This window comes from Haemaphysalis longicornis, unplaced genomic scaffold, assembly GCF_048455015.1.
Source record: "Haemaphysalis longicornis isolate Haplotype H1 unplaced genomic scaffold, Haemaphysalis longicornis Haplotype H1 scaffold_6, whole genome shotgun sequence".
Taxonomy (NCBI): Eukaryota; Metazoa; Arthropoda; class Arachnida; order Ixodida; family Ixodidae; genus Haemaphysalis; species Haemaphysalis longicornis.
Window position 1 is genome coordinate 24,465,422 of NW_027526407.1, and position 22,912 is coordinate 24,488,333.

General features: G+C 48.9%; 3 protein-coding genes across 10 annotated transcripts in view; 2 read left to right on the plus strand and 1 right to left on the minus strand.

Annotated features, from left to right (window-relative positions):
- The window catches only part of LOC144142319 (anoctamin-2-like), a 33,344-nt gene extending 13,387 nt beyond the window's left edge, over positions 1-19,957 (plus strand). For 6 of the 7 annotated variants that reach the window (XM_077673732.1, XM_077673737.1, XM_077673733.1 and 3 more), the window contains 10 exons: positions 1,531-1,626; positions 8,787-8,834; positions 9,796-9,866; positions 9,941-10,937; positions 12,277-12,313; positions 13,082-13,193; positions 13,269-13,767; positions 15,143-15,324; positions 18,200-18,305; positions 19,122-19,957. In XM_077673732.1, the coding sequence (XP_077529858.1) occupies positions 1,531-1,626; positions 8,787-8,834; positions 9,796-9,866; positions 9,941-10,937; positions 12,277-12,313; positions 13,082-13,193; positions 13,269-13,767; positions 15,143-15,324; positions 18,200-18,305; positions 19,122-19,283 (2,310 nt within the window). In that variant the 3' untranslated portion in view covers positions 19,284-19,957. The remainder of the gene's footprint in view (positions 1-1,530; positions 1,627-8,786; positions 8,835-9,795; positions 9,867-9,940; positions 10,938-12,276; positions 12,314-13,081; positions 13,194-13,268; positions 13,768-15,142; positions 15,325-18,199; positions 18,306-19,121) is intronic. The other variant, XM_077673736.1, reaches the window with a different exon arrangement.
- Positions 19,913-20,761, minus strand: LOC144142324 (iron-sulfur cluster assembly 2 homolog, mitochondrial). The gene has a single exon (XM_077673745.1). The coding sequence runs from the start codon at positions 20,456-20,458 to the stop codon at positions 20,003-20,005; it is 456 nt and encodes a 151-aa protein (XP_077529871.1). The 5' UTR covers positions 20,459-20,761; the 3' UTR covers positions 19,913-20,002.
- Positions 20,762-21,048: 287 nt separating this feature from the next.
- The window catches only part of LOC144142318 (uncharacterized), a 61,906-nt gene continuing 60,042 nt past the window's right edge, over positions 21,049-22,912 (plus strand). Inside the window, exon 1 of one of the 2 annotated variants that reach the window (XM_077673730.1) lies at positions 21,049-21,675. In XM_077673730.1, coding sequence (XP_077529856.1) covers positions 21,352-21,675 — 324 coding nt within the window. In that variant the 5' untranslated portion in view covers positions 21,049-21,351. The remainder of the gene's footprint in view (positions 21,676-22,912) is intronic. The other variant, XM_077673731.1, reaches the window with a different exon arrangement.

Here is a 22,912-nt window from a genome sequence, read left to right on the forward strand (position 1 = left end):
TTTCTTACACAGAAATTTGTTTTTTCTGAGGTTTTTTTGGGGGGGAGGGGGGGAGCTTGTGCCTGTACTTTTTTTATTGTGCGTTGAATTTTTTATATGGTGTACTAGAATCAGGTTCTTTAAACTGCGCTAGTGCGTTTCTGAACAACCTTCAAATAAAATAGCAAAAGCAGCAGTGAAATTAAAAAAAAACAGTAAAGAGCTTGGGCGTTTTTTTTTTTTTTTTACTTTTGCGTTAAAAGAATGCTAGACACGGGAATTCAAGCAGAATGAACGTCTAGAACTGTGGAAATTGGTTATAGTACTATATACCTCCGGCGAAGTGCTGTTATTATGGCTGGTTGACCGTCAAACGTGTGTGTACTACTTAGGTTTGTCCCCTGAATTGCATCCTGAAAGCCATCTGGAGAAGGTGGACTTCTGCTCAAGGTTTAGGCTCCACTGAAAACAAACTCCTGCACAGGGCTTTCACTCTGGACCATCCTGTATGGTTGGAAGGGGTTTTAACAGCAAAGCTGACCTTGGTTGCGGCTTTTATGGGATTAAATGTTGCAACACGGTCGCACCGATGTGGAGAGGGATGAGAGCAAGTGCCAAGCACACAAGCAGCAAGTTAAAGATGCTTTCAACAACATCCTTATACAGGCAAAGCTTTTCTGAACCACTAAATGCAGTGGCGATGTTTATACTTGTCAACATTGTTGAGCAGAAAGAAAACATTAAGGATACGTGAGGCCAGGCATCAATGCATAAGTGATATTAGCATTGTTCTTTTAATTAAAAGGACATGGCTGCTTGATTTGTTCGCAGCGCCCCCTTGTGGGGCGCTCCAAGTTCAGAGGAACAAAGAGGTTCCAGTAAATGGCACGAGTGGTGGAACACGGCAGAAATGAATTAGCGTGAACGGAAATCAATATGCTGGCTTTGAGAAGCTCTGTGAAGTTTAGCCTTGCGATTAGGGAACGCAAGGTTACTTCGCTGTTAATGTCGGCATTCACGACGTCAAGTCAGTGAAGCGGGGCTAATATCTTAACACAAAAGTGTTTTATTCCGGGATAAACAAACAGTTCAGCGACGTCATATCCGTCACGGAAATGACACCAGTACAACGAAGCAGCCTCTACAGGGTGCACACCTTCACACAGAATCTTCTTGCGGGGAAGCAACTTTTAGAACTAAAGAGTACGTTATAGTTGGGGTTTTTCGTATTCGGGTTTTATATTTTTACACGAAAGTGTATTCTGCCGCGATACTCCAAGATTTCCCTGACGTCATATCTGTCACGAAAATGACGCCGGTACACCTTTGCCGAAGCGACCCACCAGCAGGACGTCGCTCACCAAGCACACCCACAAGACAGCCGCCGACCCGCAAATCATTCTCAGCCGCAGATTTCACTGCACATTTTACTCTCGTGTTTTACCGATTCCTATGACAGAGGAATCAACCAGTTTTTTTTTTTTTTTTCTAAATTTTAAATTTTTTAGCTTTTGTTTTTCTTCTCAAGCTTACTGCTGCTTTCTCTTGCAGAACCCAAGCGGCCTGTGCTTTGTGAAGATCCACGCACCCTGGGAGGTGCTCAGCTGTTTTGCGGAGATTATGCGCCTCAAGATGCCCGTCAAGGAGGTACCCAGCTCACTCGAGCCATGCTGTGTCCTCTTTTTTTCTTTTGTCATGTCTAAGCTGGGTTTCCAGAGTTGTGTGCCCAAGTGAACACCACGGCCTCACTGATGCGCCGTATTAAAGTTTGTGTTGCCTTGCTTTTATCATTTGGTACGAAGGCATTGATTGTTTGGCATTCTTGTAAACAAAATAGAATTGATTGATATCACCTCATATATGTTCAGTTACTTTATTTGAGTGCCACTGCATAACGGGGACTCGAACATAAAATTTTAGCTTCAGTACCTTTAGAAAACATCTGTTTCAATGACCTACCATATCCTCCCCTTTGCTTTCCGAAGTTTTCTTGACTGCCAAACTTTGTCTGTCTTATTTTCAACGAGCCCCTCATTTCCTATTCTGATTCGCTATATATATATATATATATATATATATATATATAGTCAGGTAAAAGATAAGAACAACTTTGCGGTTAACTTGTTTATTATAAATTAGTCCGACAGTTTCGGAAGTGGAACTTCCTTCCTCAGGGACAATCCCACAATGAACACCGAATCCTTATGCACACTGCATGCGAGGGAGAGTCTCTCCTTCTCTCCCTCATAAGGAGGGGAATACGCAAGAGAACGTAAAAAATCGGGTAACAACAGGGCACTTGCTGAGTGGGGAGGATTTAAATTTAAAAAAAAAGGAAGAAAAAGAGGAAAGGCGGTGGTTTTAGTGAGAAAACAGCTCTGGTGGGGGAAGGGAGCGGGACCAAAGGTTTCTGTCGGCCCGCTGCGGCTGGGATGAAAGAGAACTGACAAACAAAATACAGACAACGCATGAGCACAGATGGGAAGAGCGGGGCGGTGGTGTAGTAACTAAGGACGCGGTCTTGGCCCGGCATTTGTTTCGTGGGTTCAGAACAGACCGTTAAACGGAGAATCATTGCTTTTACCAAGAAACCGGTGATAAGTCTACTTTGTTTGCCCTTTGAAGGGCCGCGACATGGCGACAAAGAAAGGCACTAGCGGCAGCCAGCGGCGAGCCGCATAGCGGTCGGACCGCGCGGAAGACAGGGATCAAGTTACACAGGGGCGCGGCGAGTTCGGAGAAGGCGACGAGTACCCCGTCCGTCCTTGGCCGCAGCGTAAAGTAATGTAAAGGCACACATACGACGCGACAAGCGTGAAGTTCAATGGAGGGCCGACACAGAAAACCACTGAATTACGACACCGCTATGTCTCAACAGAACACGACAATCTCAAGGTACGGCCAGATTGGCACTGCCGTTCAACGTCACCTCCCTCTCTCTTCTTACTCTTCTTAGTTGTCCCAATGTGGACAGCATTTATCGCGCAGCACGTGCAGTGCGGGGCTTAGGCGGCTTTTTTGGGCGGCGCTCCCTCTCGGTATGCGCCCGTTGTCTGCTGAGCTAATGGCGGGTGGTCCTGAATGAAAAAAAAAAAAAAAAACTTTTATGCTAGGAGAAAGGGGGTGGAACAATGTGCATCCACTTCCTGTTGTCAATCAACGTCCGTGGTCCTCCGGAGGCACGACATGCTGCCAGCGCTCTCGTTGATACCATGAGTCAGCGTTTTGAACTTATAAATAAGGTACGATTCCTTCTGTTCGCGCTCCCGTTTAGTGTGAAAACCGGTCTCTAGCAGAGTGACTTTAATTTGGTCGAATGAATGTCCTGGGAGGCTGACATGTCTTGAAATGGGCAAGTTCGGTTGTGTTTTAGCGTGAGAACGGTGGTTGTTAAAGCGTTTACGGAAGGCGGTTTCTGTTTGTCCGATGTACTGCATGCCACAGATGTCACAGTGAAGCATGTAGACGACATTTTGGCTGTCACAGTTTAGATGCGCATTTATTTTGAATACGTAATCTGAGGAGCTGGCTTTAGCAATAGTGGTGGTAGTCATGTGTGAACAAACCTTACAACGTGTTTTCTTGCATGGCTGGCATCCCCGTTGAGTGCCCTCAATGGCAGTCGTCTTGGCTCTGACTAACATATCTTTCAGGTTTTTTCCGCGGCGATAAACAACTCGGGGGGGCTTTTGGAAAATTGAAGATAGCCGGCTACTTTGTTGCAGTATATTAAAATGTCTCGAAAGAATGTTATTAAGTTTGGGCAAAGCAGATGAGTGGGTGAGGACAAGATTTGTCTGGCTTCCTTCATTCCTGGGATTCCCTCCATGTAGAATTTCCTCGCGGTTTAGGTTACGAGCTCTGTTGATGGAGTCATCGACCACTGCTGCTGGGTACTTTTGACGAATGAGGGCATTTTTTAGTTGTTGGGAGTTGTGGTCAAAGTCGGCGTTGTCAGAGCAAATTCTGCGGTATCTGTGGGCCTGGGAATAGGGAATGCTCATCTTGCAATGCCGTGGATGGTCACTTTCAAAGTGCAGATACTGCTGCCGATCTGTGGGTTTTCTATATAGGGCTGTGATCGTGGTCGTGCCCTCTACCTGAATGGTGACGTCGAGAAAGTTCACCGATGTCCTTGAGATATTATGCGTAAAAGATATAGAAGGGTGGACCAAGTTGAAATCCGAAATGAACTTATGCAAGCTTGCCTCGTCATGCGGCCAGACAAAAAAGATGTCATCCAGGAATCGCTTGTATATGAGCGGGCGAACGGGTTGAGCTTCCAAGAAGGGTCCCTCGAGTGCCGCCATGAACAAGTTCGCGTAATTAGGTGCCATTTTTGTGCCCATAGCTGTGCCGCTAATTTGAAGGTAATGTTTGTTTTCGAATTGGAAATAATTGTAACGAAGCACCAGGTCAAGTAGGGTAGTAAGGGCGTGCTCATTAATCTCTAGTGCCATATCAGCGTTTTGACATGCCTCCACGGTATACCTGATGCCGTCTGAATGGGGGATATTGGTGTAAAGCGATGAGACATCCATTGTAACCAGGAAGCTGCCAGGGGGGATTACCAGTCCAGACATCTCTCTCAAAAAATGGTTTGTGTCCTTGATATAGGCCGGAATTTTGGGAACCGCGTTTTTCAAAATAAAATCAAGAAAGCTGGAAATTGATTCTGTTGGAGTGCCATTGCAAGATACAATAGGGCGGCCTGGATTGCCAGGTTTGTGAATTTTAGGGAGTAGGTAAAAGCGTCCCGGTGCTGATTGGGTGGGCGTCATTGCTTTAAACATGTCTTTAGTTATATCGCCATTTTCAAGAAGCCTTGTGAGTTCAAGGGTGATTTTCGATACGAACTGCTGTGTTGGGTCCGCAGGAAGTTCCTCATAAAAATTCTCATCACTCAGTTGTCGGAGTCCTTCCCTAATGTAGTCGGTTTTGTTAATTACGACTATTGCTCCGCCCTTGTCCGCCGGCTTTATAACAATGTCATCCCGTTGGCGGAGGGAGAAAAGGGCCTTGCGCTCATCAGTTGATAGGTTGTTGCGGACAGGGTTTGTTTTCTTTAATGCATTCAACACGTCTTTTTGAACGGCCGAAATGTACATATCGAGATGTTTGTCCCGACCATCGCTCGGTGTCCAACATTTGTCTGATGCTCCCGGAATTTTTTTGTCTGGGTTCGTTTCCCGGTCGTAGAAGTATTCACGAAGGCGTAAGTTCCTCGCAAAATTGTCTAAGTCCTGGTACAGCTGAAATTCATTAAATTTACCCATAGAGGGACAGAATGTGAGACCTTTTGACAGCAGTTTAAGTTCAGATTCTATGAGCGGTACGTCCGATAGGTTGACAACGTTGGATTCTGGATGCGCCGAACTTTCAGATGGGGTTTGACTCACAGGACATACGCTTTTCTCCTCAACCAAGGGTACAGCAGCTGGATCATCCGGAATGGAAGAATTCTCAGTTCTGGTTTGGTTTCCTGAGCATCCAACTCCCTGCTCCCTAAAGGAGTGATCTGGAATGGGGATATTGTCTCTCCGCATCTTTTTAAATTTTTGGTTCATCACACCTCCTTCTTTTTGAAATTCGTATCTCTTGAGTTCCATTCTTTCCATTTCGGATATCTCCGGGCTGCTCCGAAGGGAGGTTTCCAACTTCTCTAATTCTAATGTCTTTCTTTCTCCATGTCCTATTATTACCTGCATTAGCTGCAAGGATGCGTCCTCAAGAATATTGTTCCACCGCGCCATTTCATCTGCATTAAGATCGGTCATTGCCGGTGTCAGCCTTAGCCGCAGTCCTTTAGGTATTTTACGTGCTGTTGCATATGATTTTAAAGTAGCACTGTGCAAGTTGTAGCGCACTCGCTTATCTATGCTTTTGCGAAGAGAGAGGAAGGCGCGCGACCAGGGTCGTGTCGTTCGGGCCGTACCTTTACTTGGGCGGAGTCAGTCGTTGCGAACCCCCGCGTCAGTCGTCTCAGGGGGGGTCTGGCGTGTCCCGTTGGGCCGGCGTGGCGAAGTCTTCGGGGTCACAGCTGTGGTGGGAGAGACCTCCGGAGAAGGGGGAGCCCGCTGACGTTCCCGCTGTGCCGGCGTTGCACCTGGTGTTGGGTTGTTCGGTGCCCGGGGTTTAAAGGGTCTCCGCTGCCAGCCGAGCGCCCTGAACGAGAGAGCGTTGCGGAAGTGCTCCGCCAGCAGCGCAACGCCCTCAAAACTCGCGTGGAGCCCGTCAGCAGCAAAGACCCTCCGTGCCGGTAGTTCGTGGAATGCGTGATCGATGTAGCGGACGTCTGCTCCCAACTCCTTCCGCTGGCACATGCGGCGGACCTCGCGCACAAAATGGGAGGCCTCGCAGTTGAATGATCTGACAAACCGCCAGTCTCCACCTCGTCGGCGCCGGTTCAGGGTGCGGGGAAGGGGCAGCGTGGTGTGGGGAAGGGGCAGGGTGCGGGGAAGGGGCAGCGGTGTCGTAATTCAGTGGTTTTCTGTGTCGGCCCTCCATTGAACTTCACGCTTGTCGCGTCGTATGTGTGCCTTTACATTACTTTACGCTGCGGCCAAGGACGGACGGGGTACTCGTCGCCTTCTCCGAACTCGCCGCGCCCCTGTGTAACTTGATCCCTGTCTTCCGCGCGGTCCGACCGCTATGCGGCTCGCCGCTGGCTGCCGCTAGTGCCTTTCTTTGTCGCCATGTCGCGGCCCTTCAAAGGGCAAACAAAGTAGACTTATCACCGGTTTCTTGGTAAAAGCAATGATTCTCCGTTTAACGGTCTGTTCTGAACCCACGAAACAAATGCCGGGCCAAGACCGCGTCCTTAGTTACTACACCACCGCCCCGCTCTTCCCATCTGTGCTCATGCGTTGTCTGTATTTTGTTTGTCAGTTCTCTTTCATCCCAGCCGCAGCGGGCCGACAGAAACCTTTGGTCCCGCTCCCTTCCCCCACCAGAGCCGTTTTCTCACTAAAACCACCGCCTTTCCTCTTTTTCTTCCTTTTTTTTTAAATTTAAATCCTCCCCACTCAGCAAGTGCCCTGTTGTTACCCGATTTTTTACGTTCTCTTGCGTATTCCCCTCCTTATGAGGGAGAGAAGGAGAGACTCTCCCTCGCATGCAGTGTGCATAAGGATTCGGTGTTCATTGTGGGATTGTCCCTGAGGAAGGAAGTTCCACTTCCGAAACTGTCGGACTAATTTATAATAAACAAGTTAACCGCAAAGTTGTTCTTATCTTTTACCTGACCGTTTCTTCTGGCCCGTTGCAAAACTCATCGAAATCTATATATATATATATATATATATATATATATATATATAGTTAATCACGAACTGAAATAGTTGCTGTTAATCTAGTCAAGTGCTCCTGTAAAGTATAAGCTAGTCCAGCTGTCAGCGTTGTTTTCCTTGCTTAACTGTGTGTACCTGATGCATTGTTCTTCATTGCGTTGTCTTTTTTTTATAGGCCAACGAACATGTGCTTTCTTTCTCTTGTCCTTTCCCTACAGATCTTCGCAAACAGAGTAGTAAGTTGCACAGTGCTTGGTTAATTTGCAACTTAAACTAACTTTACCCGGACTTACATTAACAACCAGAATCGGCAGTCTAGCGCCCTGATCCAGTGACCACCGATTTTTTACCGCCTACTTTTCAGCCCACCTGACATGGTTTTGTGCGTGCGTGTGTGTGTTCCGATGTAGCCTGCTGTCCACATGCTTGGGTTTCTCTTCCGGGTTTCCTCGATTTCTTGGGGTGTGCTTGTGCTTTTTGTGTGTACGTGCTGGGATTGCAGAGTTGGAATTGTGGAGTTGGAATTGTGGATTGCAAACCTTAAATTGCAAAGTTTGAATTGCATGTTTTAGCCAGCTGTCACTCGTGGCAGTAGAAGAACTAAGAGTGGGGTCATAGCGTCATAACTTACAACGGACGTGAAATGGACAATTTCAAAGAAGGCAAAATTCATTGACCAGATTTAGGGGAAACCCCCAAGCTAGAGTAAGTTTCTGCGAAGGAAAGTTTGACATCCACCTCAAATGCAGCAGTATGGCTATGAAAGAAAGCTGTACAGCTGTCTCAGAAACTTCATAATGAAAGAAAATTTCATCCCAGTCCAGGATTCGAACCCGGGATCTAGGGCAGTTGCTCTACCAACGGAGTTAATCAGGAGGCTAGCGTCTGTAGTGCGAGAGCGAGTTTATCAACTCGAAGTAATAGGCAGGTGTTACTCAACCAGATTTAGGGGAAATCCTCAAGGCGGAGTAAGCGGGCTGGAGTGGAGCGACTGCCCTAGATATGCGGTGGTCCGAGGTTCAAATCCTGGACCAGGACGAATTTTTATTCCACTATTAAGTTTATGAGAAAGCTGTACAGCTTTCCTTTGTAGCCGTACGGCTACATTTGAGGTGGATGTCGAACTTTCCCTCACAGGACAGAATTCAGAGCTCCGCTTGAGACGTCTGGCTTATGTGTTCGCCTACAAGTGGTAACAAATGCAGAATTTGAAAACGGGAATCAGTCTTGCCTTGGCCATTGGGTTCAGTTACGGGTGCCGGCCAGTTTGCATTTCATGCATTCAAACATAACCAACATAACAGGGAGTCCAATTCTGCAACCCTTGTGTGTGTGTGTTGTGCATGCTTTTTGAGAGCCACCCTGTGTTGGTGGCTGCTTGAGCCCATTTGAAGTGCCGCAGTGTGCAGGGCTTGGCTTTGGCTGTGGCTAAGAGCCCCAGCCAAACACCCTGCCATTGCGGTGGCCCCTGGGTGCTTGCTGTGTGTCGTACACTTCCCCTGTGTCTGTGGTTTGCAGTGGAGCTTGAGGCTGCAGGAGCGGAATGCAATGATGGACTGTGATCCTGTAAGCACCCTCTTTTGGCCTTCCTCTCGACCTGCGCGTTGGCCGGCGTTGCTGAGGTCACAGAAAAAAACAAAGGGGAAAAAAAAACCTCGCACAATATTTGCTCGCCGTGGCATTGGCACGCTGACTTGTTGCGCGACAGGCTCTTTTACAAAAAAGTGTCGGTAGGGTGACCAGGTGTCTCTTCTTTGTGCTTCGGAAATGCACGATTTCCCACTTTTAGTGGGTGAAGGCGAGGCCACTCTTAGTTTCTGCTAACATAACTCTACGCAATAAGCATACTGGAGACACTAAAGTTCTTTAAAATGCATGTGAAAACACCTCATCTTGCGGAATTTCAGTGTTACAGAATTTAGCCCGGCCGACGTGTTCCAGAAGCCGATGCATCATGTGTTTATATCTGAAACTGCAGTTGTGCAAGTTAATGAAAACATTGCTTTTCCTTGGTTCCCTTTCCCTAATACCCCCGAAATTCCCGGTTGTGATATTCCGTTCCCCATTTTGAGGGCTGGGGTCACCATAAGCATAGGAAGTGTCTATCATTGGAGAGCCCATAGGAAGAGCTTACCATTGTCTGCTCAAGTTTGTGTTCGGGCAGAAAACACAAGCGCGCGACTTTTTTCTGTGACCTTAGTTGCTCACTCTTCTCCCTCATTTACTACTCTGTAGGCAGTAGTTTCTCCAGTTGTTCTTGCATTGCGTTTATCGACTGTTGGAAACCTGGTAGCACCAACTGCACCGGAAGTACGCACGACTGATACATTAACCATGCCGTGACTTATTAGTTACCACCAAACGTAGTGGTGTGCACTAATAAAAGTGATGCCTTTGTAGAATCAGGCTCACTGTTGACTATTTTTAAATTAAAAGCAGTGGTCACAGTGTTGAGCCTTGGGGGATCCCTAAGTTTTACACGTGGCATTAGAACGCTGCAACTAAATCAAGCGGACTCTTTCTCCAGCTGGAGGTGCGTGCAACGAGGCGCCGTCAGAAGCAATTCGCCGTCACCTTCTCCATGTCGAAGGAATACCTGTAAGTGGGTTGATTGTCCGTGTTGTGCAGCGAAGCACACACTCGTCTAACCCAACTCGCGTCTTTCACGACAGATTCGACATCCCCGAGCCAAAGGAGGACTTCTTTAGTGCCGCGCAGCGCGCGCAAATGGTACACTTCATACTTCAGCGCAAGTCCTTCTCCCGCGACTCTCAACACCGTCACTTCGGTGTCGGCCGGCTCCTCGCCGACGGAGTCTACCTCGCTGCCTACCCGCTCCACGAAGGCGGTCCCGACCGCACGAGTGGCGAAGGGTCCGCGGCGCCACGGACGCAACTCCGCCGGCGCTGGGCCTCCGTCCTAGCCATCTTCCGCTACCAACCGCTCGATGAAGTGCGGCGGTACTTTGGTGTCAAGATTGGTCTGTACTTCGCCTGGCTCGGCTTCTACACCACCATGCTGGTGCCAGCGTCCATCGTCGGCCTCGCCTGCTTCCTCTATGGTGTCGGAACGTTGTGGAGCCACCGGCCCGCGGTCGAGATGTGCGACGGGCCGTCTGGCCAGCTGCTGATGTGTCCCCTCTGCGACAACGGGTGCGAGTACTGGCGGCTACGCGACAGCTGTACGCAGTCGCGGGTGGGCTACCTGTTTGACAACGGTGCCACCGTGGTGTTCTCGGTGTTCATGTCCATGTGGGGTGCGGCGTTCCTGGAGCTGTGGAAGCGGTACTCGGCGCGCATCACCTACCAGTGGGACCTGTCGGGCTTTGACACTCTGGAGGAGAACTCGCGGCCCGAATACCTGGCGCGGTTGTCCAAGCTCAAGAAGCTCGACGGCGTGGAGCTCATCGAGCATCAGGAGAAAGGGGGCGGCGGCTCGGAGTCGGTGCCCTTCTGGCGGGTGAAGCTGCCCTTCGGCCTGCTGTCGGTGTCGGTGGTGCTGCTGCTGGTGCTGCTCGCCATGGCGGCAGTGGTGGGTGTCATTGTGTACCGCATGTCGGTGCGCGCCACCCTGGCGCTCCGTAGCGAGGAGATGTCCAGCTACATCCCACTGTTCACGTCCACGACGGCCGCCCTGCTCAACTTGCTGTGTATCCTTCTCTTCAACATGGTGCGTTTGGACACGCTGCTGGCTTTGTGTGGTTTGTTGTGTACAGGGTGGGGCGACGATAATTGGAACACTTTAAAAATTTTTCCTGAGCGAACTGCCGCTCTGTTCGCACTCAAACTTCACACGAAGGTTGCATTTTGTGGTCTATTTTGTTTGACACCGGGAACAGCACCAGCACTTACCTGGTTATTCTGAAAATAAATAAAAACGATTTTCGCCTATGGGAAAATGGCGGCTGATTTAGACGTGTGAGCCAGCGCAAGTTGATCTTGGAACGACGGCGCCACCTGGGGTATGCCGAGTGAAACGCACGTTTGAGATTCATGGTAGGAAGGAGAGAAGTGGTGCAGCACATGATCAGAAAATACACCTAGGAAGGAGCCAAATGAGCTAGCAGACGATCAGAAAACCCGCTTTCACATTTTCTAATCGTCTGCCACACCATTTGGCTCCTTCCTACCGTGAATCCCAAACGTGCGTTTCGCTCTGAATACCCCAGGTGGCGCCGTTGTTCCAAGATCAACTTGCACTGGCTCGCACATCCAAATCAGGCGCCATTTTCCCATGGGCGAAAATCTTTTTTAATTTTTTTTAGAATAACCAGGTAAGTACCGTCGTTGTTCCCGGTGTCAAACAAAATAGACCACAAAATGCGACCTTCTTGGAAAGTTTGAGCATGAACAGAGTGGCGGTTCGTTCAGGAAAAAATTTTAAAGTGTTCCAATTATCATCGCACCACCCTGTACGTGTGGGGCAACATTAGGCATGGGTGTGACCGGCAATAGTTAGGCCTATCAGGTCCATTGTTGTAGTGTTTCACGATTGTGCCAGCAGTGAATGTTTGAAAGTTTGAAATGTCCCGGCCGCGGCGGCCGCTTTTCTAACGGAGGTGAAAAGCAAAAACGCCCCTCTGTGTGCGAGATTTTGGCGTGCGTTGAAGATCCCCAGGTGGTCCAAATTAATCCGGAGCGCTCCACTACGGCGCGTCTCATCGCCTGCGTTGCGTCGGCGCGTTAAACCCTACAGTCAATCAATCGATTGAAAGTTTGAGAGATGTGCATTGCTACCTGACAATGTAATGACCTCGTTAACACTGGCTGGCAATCTTAAGAGCCATGACAAAATATGGTAAAAATGCATTGTGGTAGCCTTTGTGACCTACAGTAAACAAATTGTAGAAGAGCCTTTTGCATTGTGATGTGTCCAAGGTGTGCTTGACATGTGCAAAATACAAACCGTAACAAGTCGTTCTCAACAACGGCAATGCTTTCTTAGTATCCGCTGCATGCCTCGAAGGTTTTTGCTCTACCATGTATACAGAAAACGCCTTCTCTTGCAGGTGTACACTAAATTGGCTGTCTACTTGACAGAGATGGGTGAGTTGCTTTCATGTTTTTACACGACTGACAGCCGTTTCGACAACCCCCAAGCCCAGCTTTCCAACTTAGTTCATTGACAACTACTAAGAGGCCGAGGAGTTTGTGTTGGGGATAGTACAAATACAGTGTGTCATGTATTGCACCGATAAGTGAGCGTCTTTAAAAATTTTTTTTCTGAGCGAACCGCTCCTCCGTTTGTGCTCAAACTTTACAGTAAGGCTGCATTTTGTGGTCTGTGTTGTTTAACACCAAGAACAAGAACAGCACTTACCTGCTTATTTAGAGAACAAAGACTATTTTGGCCCGTGGAGAAACCTCAGGGCCATCTTGGCAATCTCGACCACTGCTGTAATGTGGTGCCACCTCGGGTATCGGCAACAAAACACGCGCTGCTTCGCGAACCTTTTGCGAACCAGCATTGAGTGTTTTGCTGTGGATACTCGAGTTGGCGCCACCCTACAATGGCGGCCAAGATCACCGAGATGGCCCCCAGGTTTCCATACGGGCCAAAATCGTTTTTATTTGTTCTCTAAACAAGCAGGCGAGTGCCGTTGTTGTTCTTGGCGTTAAACAAAATAGACCACGAAATGCGACTCCTGTGTAAAGTTCACGTGCGAACAGGGCATTGGTTCGCTCAGGCAAATATTTTTGGTGATGTCCAATGATCGGTGTACCACCGTGTAGACTTGCGCGAGTCACAAGGTGAGTGCGAAGAAGCTGACAAGATGCGGATAAAGAGCTTATAGGAGTGCCCTTTTCACGCAGAGATGCCTCGCACCCAGACCGAATATGACGACAGCCTGACGCTCAAGATGTACTTACTGCAATTCGTCAACTGCTACTCGTCCATCTTCTACATCGCCTTCTTCAAGGGAAAGTGAGTGGCGCTCCCGTAGGGGGAGGCTTTCCAAAACGAAGCAGGCAGCTAACAGAACCGCCCGACCGCGCGCAGGTTTGTCGGCCGACCGGGCAAGTACAACACCTTCCTCAACTACCAGCAGGAGGAGTGCGGGCTGGGCGGCTGCTTCGTGGAGCTCTCCATCCAGCTGGCCATCATCATGGTCGGCAAGCAGGCCTTCAGCGCGCTCTCCGAGATGGCGCTGCCCTACGCCATGCGCCTCTGGTCCCACCTGTCGTTCGTGCGCAGCAGCAACCACGAGCACCAGCCGACGCACCCCTGGGAGCGAGATTACCTGCTCCCCGACATGGGCTCCACGGGGCTCTTCAACGAGTACCTCGAGATGATCCTCCAGTATGGCTTCGTGACGCTCTTCGTGGCTGCCTTTCCCCTGGCCCCGCTGTTTGCGCTGCTCAACAACGTACTCGAGATCAGGCTGGATGCGCTCAAGCTGCTCGGGTCGTACCGGAGACCAGTGGCGGTGCGGGTTCGGGATATTGGTATCTGGTACCGCATCATGGACTCCCTGGGCAAGCTGGCCGTGCTGACGAACGTGAGTGGGTGGTTGTGCGGACGCTCTTCTTTTTCCCGCAGATTGGATTGGCGATCTTGTTTCTGATGAGAGATTGCTGTGTGTCAGCCAACTTTACGCCTGAGGAGAGTTGAAACTTGGGCTGGTTGGTACATACCGTATTTATTCGAATATAAGACGAGGTGTGTTTTTTTTTTTTTTTTTTTTGAAATCCGTAGTTTCAAAGTCATACCCCGCCTTATATTTGAAGCTCAGTATATATAGATATATGGCGATTTTTTCGCTCTCCAAATTGAACCCTCGCCTCATAATCGTGACCCCCTTATAATCGAATAAATACGGTAACTTTGGAATGAAATGACAGCACGTCAGATAGGAGTCTTCCCCTACTCTCCTTCCTGTCCTGTCTGATGCGCTGTTATTTTTCTTTCGCAGCTTTACACATTGTTTGACAGTCTAACTAAGAGTGGAACCGCGGTACAGTTCCTTGCGAAGGGCGGTAACAGGTCTGTGGACACTAAGGTAGAATGACGTGTTTTTTAAGGAGACAATGAAGTAGGTTGTTGACGTCTAATTACGTGGTGAGATGGATGCCTAGCATGTGTAGGCTATGTTCAGAGTGTTCTTGGGCTGACTTAAGCTCGTTTTATAAGGAGACGAGCGTGTTTGAAAGTGTCATCTCCTTCGCGCCACCCTCTCCACAAATGTGCTCACGTAAGTTCTTACGGCACATTGGCAAGGCGAGTCCGCAGGGTATTAGCAGAGTGGCGGCCCATTTCTCCAGTTCAACTTGCACCTGAACAAACAAGATATTTGCACTAATCACAAAATGAGTGAAAGCAGAAATTGTGAAGACTTGGATACTGTAAAAGCATATCGACAACCACTTTGGCATCATTACGATACACCGTAGCACATATACGTGTCATTATCGTATACTGTAGTAACACCGTTCATAAAAACATCGTAGTATAATAGCATAAATAGCGTTAATATACCACGCTTTCGCGCTAGTCCAGCCTTGAAAATTTTCATTTTCACCGATTTCGTTGTTAATTTATATTTTTCGTTTGTCGTTCTACATACGGAGTGGCATAATAGATTTCCTCCTCATGTGCAACAAGACGGAAATAAACACTAATAAGTGGTTGTTGTTAGAATGGGGGAAAGAGGACATAGAGGCCCGCAACCGTCTACCATAGAGCAAGAGGGAAATGTGTAATGGATTGGGGGGAAGAGAGAGAGAGAGACAGAAAGAAAGAGAACAGGAGGAGAGGAGAGAGAGAGAGAGAGAGAGAGAGAGAGAGAGAGAGAGAGAGAGAGAGAGAGAGAGAGAGAGAGACTCCACGAGTATCAACAAGCCAATCGCCTACTACCATCACCTTCTCCCCCCCAGGCGGTGATCATCGCCTTCACATCGGACCTGGTCCCCCGGCTGTACTACCGGTGGCGGGTGTCCCCCACCAGCAGCCTGGACGGCTTTGTGGACTTCAGCCTGTCCTACTTCGACGTGCAGGACTATGACGAGGGCGTGCGCCACGGCAACACCTCGGGGCTGCTGGGCGCTCGCTACTGCAGGTCAGGGGGGATGACTAACCGATGGTGGTCGCTGCGGAGGCGAGGGCTCTTGACGTCGCGGAGGGTGCAAGTCAGCGCGTATGCTTTAATTAAGTGGGCCGTGAAGGCGCGTATGCTTTAATTAAGTGGGCCGTGAAGGCAAAATGCAACTGTGTTCGATTTCAAAGTACAGTCAAACCTCGTTATAACGGAGTAGTATTGGGACAGTAATTTAGTTTGTTATACTATCCGATATTCGTTGTAATAGTAGTGCTAAAAATCGGTTCAAACCAGTCAATAATCTGGCCCCCGCAACAATCCTTGGTACAAAAACGCATTAATTTTAATCTTTGAACCTACTATAAACAAGGCAACCCTTATCTTTCTCCTTGTGGCATTTCAAGCTCAATAAACCAGAACATGAAACGGGAAATTACAACAGACAAAAGTTCATTTGACAAAATAGGTCTGTGTTCCTTTTTTTTTTTTTTTTTTTTTGTGAGAAAGGATGCAACGTTTGTCTGGTGGCTATTCACAGCACTGAGCGGGATGAAGTTTCCCACAGTGTTGACGAAGAAAGGGGCCTTTTCTGCTTCTGCAGTTTCGGACGCTGGGAGTTTGTCCAAGTAGCTTCTCAGCCTACTGGTCAAATATTTCTCCGTTATATCCGATAGTGCGCGCAGCTCTCAGTTTCACTTTTGTTATAAAAGAAGTCTCATTCAAATGAAGCATGACCAACCAAAGTTCGTATTTAGTTCGCTCTACCAGAGTTCGTTATAACGAGGTTGAACTGGATTAGCCTTTGACAACTCACTCAGCTGCATTACAGCCATGAAAGGCGTTTTTTTTAACCGACAAAAGGCAAGAAGTATTGAAAAAAACTTTAAAATTTCACACTACAGGGATGTAGTATGGGCAGGAGTGGCGTAATATGGCCCAGCTTTGAAAACACAGTCATCAGTGTTCTCGCTGCACTGTAGCATTCAAGCGATACGATCGACTTAACGGCACCGGAAGTTGGCGCCGTGCCTTATCACCGTAGCCGGATGTTTCTCCGCGCGGCGCAAGTAGGGCGTTACTGGGAATATTTTGAACAAGGCGTGAGCCGTTCCCGTGATTTTTTGGATGTTATATGCTTATAAACGACTCCAGTGACGACAAACAAACTGCGTGAGACGAGGCAGACGATATCACGCATTCATAGCACACCCCTTTCAAAACGCACGCGCTTCGACGTCACGGGTCCGGCGTTTTGGCGGAGTGATATACTACATGAGGTGGTGCCGTTCTTGAGTTGTAACCGAGTGTAGAGGCCTCACTGCAATTGTCTGCATCTAGGCGGAGGCCCAGTTGGGTGGCCGCAAATTTCGCGGGCAAGATTCCGCGACGTCATAGAGATTTATAAAAGAACAATCTACAACCAGTGCATACCGCTGGTTATGACGCATGGAGCTCAAACTTGGCGCCTTACTAAACAACTAGAGAGCAAACTTAGGTCGGCTCAACGGGCCATGGAGCGAATTATGTTGGGAATAACACTCAGGCACAAGAAACGAGCTACCTAGATCAGAGAACAAACTAAAGTTGACGACGTCATAGTTCAAGTGAAGAAAAAGAAATGGACTTGGGCTGGCCATGTAGTGAGACGAACCGACAACTGGTGGACATTAGGGTAGCAGAGTGGATACCAACAGATGGTTCTGGAAGAAAGGGAAGGTCAATAACACGATGGAGGGACGGAATTCGGAACTTCGGGGGTAAACTGTGAACCCGAGCAGCGCAGGACAGGAGCTGTTGGAGGTCAGTGGGATGGGGCTTTGTTCTGCAGGGAATATAGTGCGCTGTTGATGATGATGATAATGATAGACACCTCCAGAAAGTGACTGGGGAGCTGCCACCACTTCAGATGTCTTCTCTAATATTTCAATCATTTGTCTGGTTTGGGATAAATTGGTGTCATTGTTACCGGGACGAGGCAGCATTCCACTTGTACTTTGCTTGGCTCAGCAATGGGCGTAAAAGTTGCCTCAGGCTCACAAAACCGTATTTATTGTTTTTGAAAGTCTGTTTAAGGCTATTGATTAATATAAAGGGATAGTGAACAGAAATCACTTGTTTTGTCAGAATCATTTAAAAGATTCGTGCTACCTAAACAAGAAACTAAAATATTGCCCCTTTTTCGAGCCACGAGAAGCCATGTTGTAAGCCAAGCCAAGCAAGAAAGGAACATGTCTAGCTGCAATCACAACTGCCATGACAGCACGCGACTGCAATGATGGATTTCCATCTAGTATAAATAAGCATAAAATTCTACCCGAGGTTATTGTCCCTCTTATTTTTAAAGAGAAAAGCTTATGTGCCTGTTGAACAGAAAAATTTCTTGTTGACCATTCAGAGTGAATGGTACAATGACGGCATGTTAGAAGAACAGGTGCATCCCAGCCGTGAAGAATGCTGATTGTAGGGAAGAAGTTGCGTGTAGTGAGGGTGACTTTATTAAACAAAATACAATTTTTTAAAAATTCGTCTGAGCTCTTAGGTTTGCTTACGTATTGCAGAGGAAGCCACAATGTTTTCGCATTCAAGGCACGTAAGCAGGCTTAAGTGCCCCAATAAATTATTCTTCAACATTAAATGAAGTTGGCTCTGCGTTGCGTCATGCGTTGCGTTTAGTTCAGTTGCACTGCTAATAAAAGTTGAACGTTTGCTGGTAATGGATTCATCCACACAGAACATAGATGGTGCCCTTTTCACTAGTGGCAGCGATTATCTTGAAGTAATTAGTTTCATTCAACAGACTTTTTGGTGTTTAGTAAGTCTAGGTCGGTTTAGTGGCCACAGAGATTGCTCCTAGCAGCGTTGCTTGCAAGAACTTCTGCGGTGTGGCTCCGCGCAGGTACGCCGACCACCGCACGCCTCCCTGGGTCGAGAACCAGTACAAGCGGACAGCCGAGTACTGGGAAATCCTGGTGTGGAAATTCGCCTTTGTGCTGTTCTTCGAGGTAAGCCTGTTTTAGTGCAAAATCACTATTACCGTACCTCTGCTAGTTTCGCGAGAAATTCAGTAATCTTGTTTCGTAAAGCCTTTTTCATGAAGCTTTCCTGTATTTTCCAGTTTATTACTCGCTTGCAATGAGCTAGGGTGCGACAGCCCAATGTTAGGCTTAATGTCTCACCCTGAAATTCTCGTCCAGTGCCCACAGCTCCACATCTGAGTATGACATTTGCTTTGCATGTCGGTAAGGCTGAACTCGAAGATTTACAACGTTAAGCCTAAGCAAATGACATAAATTACATATTGTATGTCAAGCTGTGGGTACCGCTTGACATCACAAGCCCTTGAAGTCAAACATCAGACCTAGGGAGACGTGTACACGAGAGTTTCTGCTGCAACTACACCAAGGTTATACATTTTCCCACAGTAACACATACCCTTTGTACAACATTGCCCAAAACACTTTGTGAGAGATGTCCGCCCGTTTTCTTAAAAGCCAACCATACAGTACATACCCACCAAGTAACTCGTACCTGCTGTAGTTGACTCTGGTTACAATCACACCGCTCAGCATGTACCACGAATCTCATGCTTTTGTCGTGCAATTTGCTTGGAAACAGAAAACATAATTGGCATTTTGTGTTTCGGCTCTAAGTGGCAAAGCATTCAGCTTGGTATTTGGCTAGTTTTGCGTAGCTTAGTTGGGTTTATGCGTATCTGCGGGCGTTACCCAAAGTGTACATTACATTCATCGAAGACACTTTAAAGTGCATTTTGATGCTTCGCAGCGAGCTAACCGGCATGCCCAATGCTCTTTTTGCAGAACACAATTGCGTTCCTGATGACCATTACCCGATGGATCATCCCTGACGTCCCCAAAAAAATCCGGGAGAACATTCGAGAGGACAACCGGCTCACCAACGAGATTATCATCCTCCAAGAGTTGCGTCGGCGACAAGTCGACGAAGCCCCTGCCATGGCCTGAATCTCGCCCCAAATCTCGACCAAGGGGGCCTACGCATTCAGCCTGCCTGCTGCCCAGTGTTGCCACATCCACGCATCTCCCCTGACCCGCTACCCGTTTTCAGCCTACTTTGGCTGAAAATGCAAACTAGCGCCCTCTGTGTTTGTTTGTGCCAAACACACTCAGGATCAAAGCACTGGTAAATTGTTTATGGGCGACACCTGCCACCGTTACTGTACTGTTGCACAATATTTTAGCCTGCTCTAAAATAGCCTGCGTTTTGACGTAAGCTTTGCGTACCTGTTTAGCATATGGCATCGTGTGAAAATAACGCTTGTTGTGCAATTAAGTTTGTTGATGCACTCCCAGTCATCGCTGTGGCCCATCGACTGTGCTTGTTGTGAAAAGACACTCCTGGCTTGTTAGCCCTGTGCCCATTTGGGACAGCTTGTTGAGCTTCAATCATAAGCACGCTTCTCTCACTCACTGTGCTTTGAATGTAATTATTTTTGTTAACTAACTTATGCATGGTGCCAACTGCCCGCGCAAGCGCCGCTCACGTTTATAAATATGCGAAACTTGTTATCAGTGTATAGCAAGAAACGCCGCGACTGGAACAATTTTTATGCACGAGTTCCTAACGCCCAGAGTTGTCACTATTGTTTTAATTAAAGGTGTGCCATCGTGAACCACAATGCCGTGTGTCTACTTCAATCGTCTTTGGGGGGGTAGTTTACAGTTTACAGCTTGATCGTGAAGGAGGCGCCGCACGAACAACCGCGTTCGGCTTGCGGGTTGTCCACGATGCGGAAGGCGGAGCGAATCAACTCCTCCTGGTAGTCGAGCGTGGAGCCGCGTAGGAGGTCCAGCGAGGCGCTGTCGACGACTACGCGAGCTCCGTCGCGTTCGAAGAGCACGTCGTCCGGCGCGGGCTTGTCCTCGAGTTGGAAGCGGTACTGGAAGCCGGAGCAACCGCCGCCCTCCACGGCGACGCGTAGAACTCGTCCGTCGCTCACGCGTCGCAGCTTTTCGACGCAGCTCTGTGACAACTTCAGGGCGCCGTCTTCCGACGAACTCGCCTTGGTAGAGCCGCTCCGCCGGCACCGAGCTCCGATTAGCGAGCCCAGGAGCGTGCTCCGTGCACTAGCCGCGCACTGCACGGTGGTGAAGCACGTGCGAATGTACTGCGTCAACATATCTGGTCGTTGCACGCACTGACGATTTCAGTCTGCTAGGGCACTTACATGTGCGCGTTGATCGGACGTCTGCTGCGGCGGATTCACTAGGAACATGTTCGCACTAGGAGCACGGCTACAAATACAACATAATTATTCGACTAGTTTGTTCCGCGTTTAAACTACGTGCATGTTTTTCGCTGAGCACCGGTTAAAAGCACGGCACAACGGCGAGAATTTCTGGTATCGCCGAATTGCACGGAACACCACATACGACGGACGCAGGGTCACAGGCGCTAAATTCTACCGCGGCCCACAAGTGGAAACTAAAAACTACCGCAGCCGACCTGAAAGCCATGTTGCGGCCGATAATGAAGCCGCTCAGTATCGAACTGCTGACTCATAATCAAAGCTTTCATTTCATAAATTAATTTTTCCTTAAACAAGAGTCCTCGTCGTGAAATTAGCGCTAAAGCAAGATTTGGTGTCAATAAATGACAAACAAAGCTATGACATTTTTGTTTATTTTTTCGTTATCTTTATCTTGCTCGAAGCGGGTTCGATTTGTTGATTTGGCAAACATTGACCGAAGTATCCATAATTCTGCGGCGTGAAACAAAAAGAAACGGCTGCAGGAAGGTTTGTGGGGCGCTTTGGCTACGTGCCCTTGGCACTGCGCAGAAGCTTTTCGTCTCTTGCGCGCGCGTGCCTGCCCCTAGCGACGGCTTCCAGAATCCATGTGCTTCTTCCTTCCTCCGATGTGTGTGTGTCTGTGTGTGCGCGTTCTATGACACGCCGCTCTCGCGAGAATGATTGCGAACAATAAACTCGCACGCGGCGATATTTTAAAGTAGTCGACGAAGCAGCGATCCCGTTCGTCCAGGAGGACTCCGGTGGACAAAAAGTAAGCTACGATGTGGCAACAGTGGAGCTCCGCTCAGCCCGCGGCCGCCGCTGTAATGCCGGCGGCGGCGGCCTCGGCCGGACAGTCTTTTGTGCCGGGCCTCGGAGTGCTCGGAACGGTCGGTTGGCCCGCGGCTGCGGCGGCGGCCACCCCGGCGGCGACGCAGCCCGCCGTATCGTACGCCTGGCCGCAATGGACTACGACGACGACGAGTGTTGCGGTAGCGCCGACGACCGCTACTCCGGCCGACGCCAGCGCGGCAGCCGTGGCGCCGGCAGCCGCCACTGTTGCCGCCACCTCGACTCAGGAGGCCGGCTCTGCTGCGACGCCCGAGGTTGGTGCTCCGGGGCTCGTTGTGTGACCACCTGCTCGCCGTTTTCTGGCCCCGGAATCGCACTTGTGCGCGGTGGACTTTACATCGAACACGAATCGCGGCGGCCCGCCCGACGGCACGGCGGGAACGAGCCGCTCTCTTTGTCGGCCGCTCTGGGGCCTAGCTACGCCGCTTCGCTACTTGATACCGCTCGATCTAAGCGCCTCTTCGCGAGAGTTGCATTTATTTGCCCGCTATCTCGGCGTGGCTTTCCTTTGCCGGGGCTTCGAATGGCCGCCACGCGATTCTACCCATAGTTCATCGCGGTTCGGTGGAACACCCGGGGTTTTGGCTACGTAGCTGAAATAATCGAGGAAATGGCCTTTTATTGGCGCTAATGGGTCACCGTCGCGGCGTTCCAGCCTTCCCGATCCGTATTCCGAGCTGTTGGATAGAATCGTGGTTGAGTTCGTCGTCTCACGGGGTTAGAATGCCGGGGGCTTGGACTCGTTGTGCAATACTGGTCGTTCCTTCCAATGTTTCGCAATTTCGGACGCGGGTATTGATGTTCTGGACGTCAAAAATGGTCCAAATATCGTCAGCAGGCATGTAGAATTGTCGGTATAATTGAACCGTAACTCGGAGGCTTACTACAAAGAACGTTCGTTACAAGAGCTACGTGTTCTCGAACTCTGTGCTTTTGTCCCCTCGTCAGCGTCCACAAAGATCAAGGGACACCTGTTGGTACCTTTCAGAGTTCAGAATTTCAGTCTATGGACCGCGAGTGGTGTTAACTCTACTGCTGTGTGGCACCTAATCTCTAGCCGCAACTATCTCGCAGTATTCTTGCACCAATCTTATCGTCTTGCCTTCTTTGCTGTATGTCTGTGTGTATGTGGGGTCATCTTTCATGAAAATCACACTTGCGTGCTGTTTCTTCCAGTTCCGTTCAAAATTTTGATGCGGAAAAAAAGAATTGTCTTCTAGGCACTGCTGCTGATGATAGTGGCTCTGTGCAGTGTGATGCGAGCATAGGCGATTAGAATGGCATGATCTGTCTTTTAGGGCTGCATTCATCGGATTGGCGGAGGCTAGAAAGATTTCGAGCTGGTGTATTCCTTGGTTTTGGTTTTTCGAACAGGATGGTGCTAGTTTTTGTGTGTGCATGTGATGTTTTTTGCAGGAAAGAAAGTTTGCGTCGAAGGAAGCGAAGCTGCTATTCCTGTTCTTTCGCACTTCCTCTACTGTCTTGTGGTGC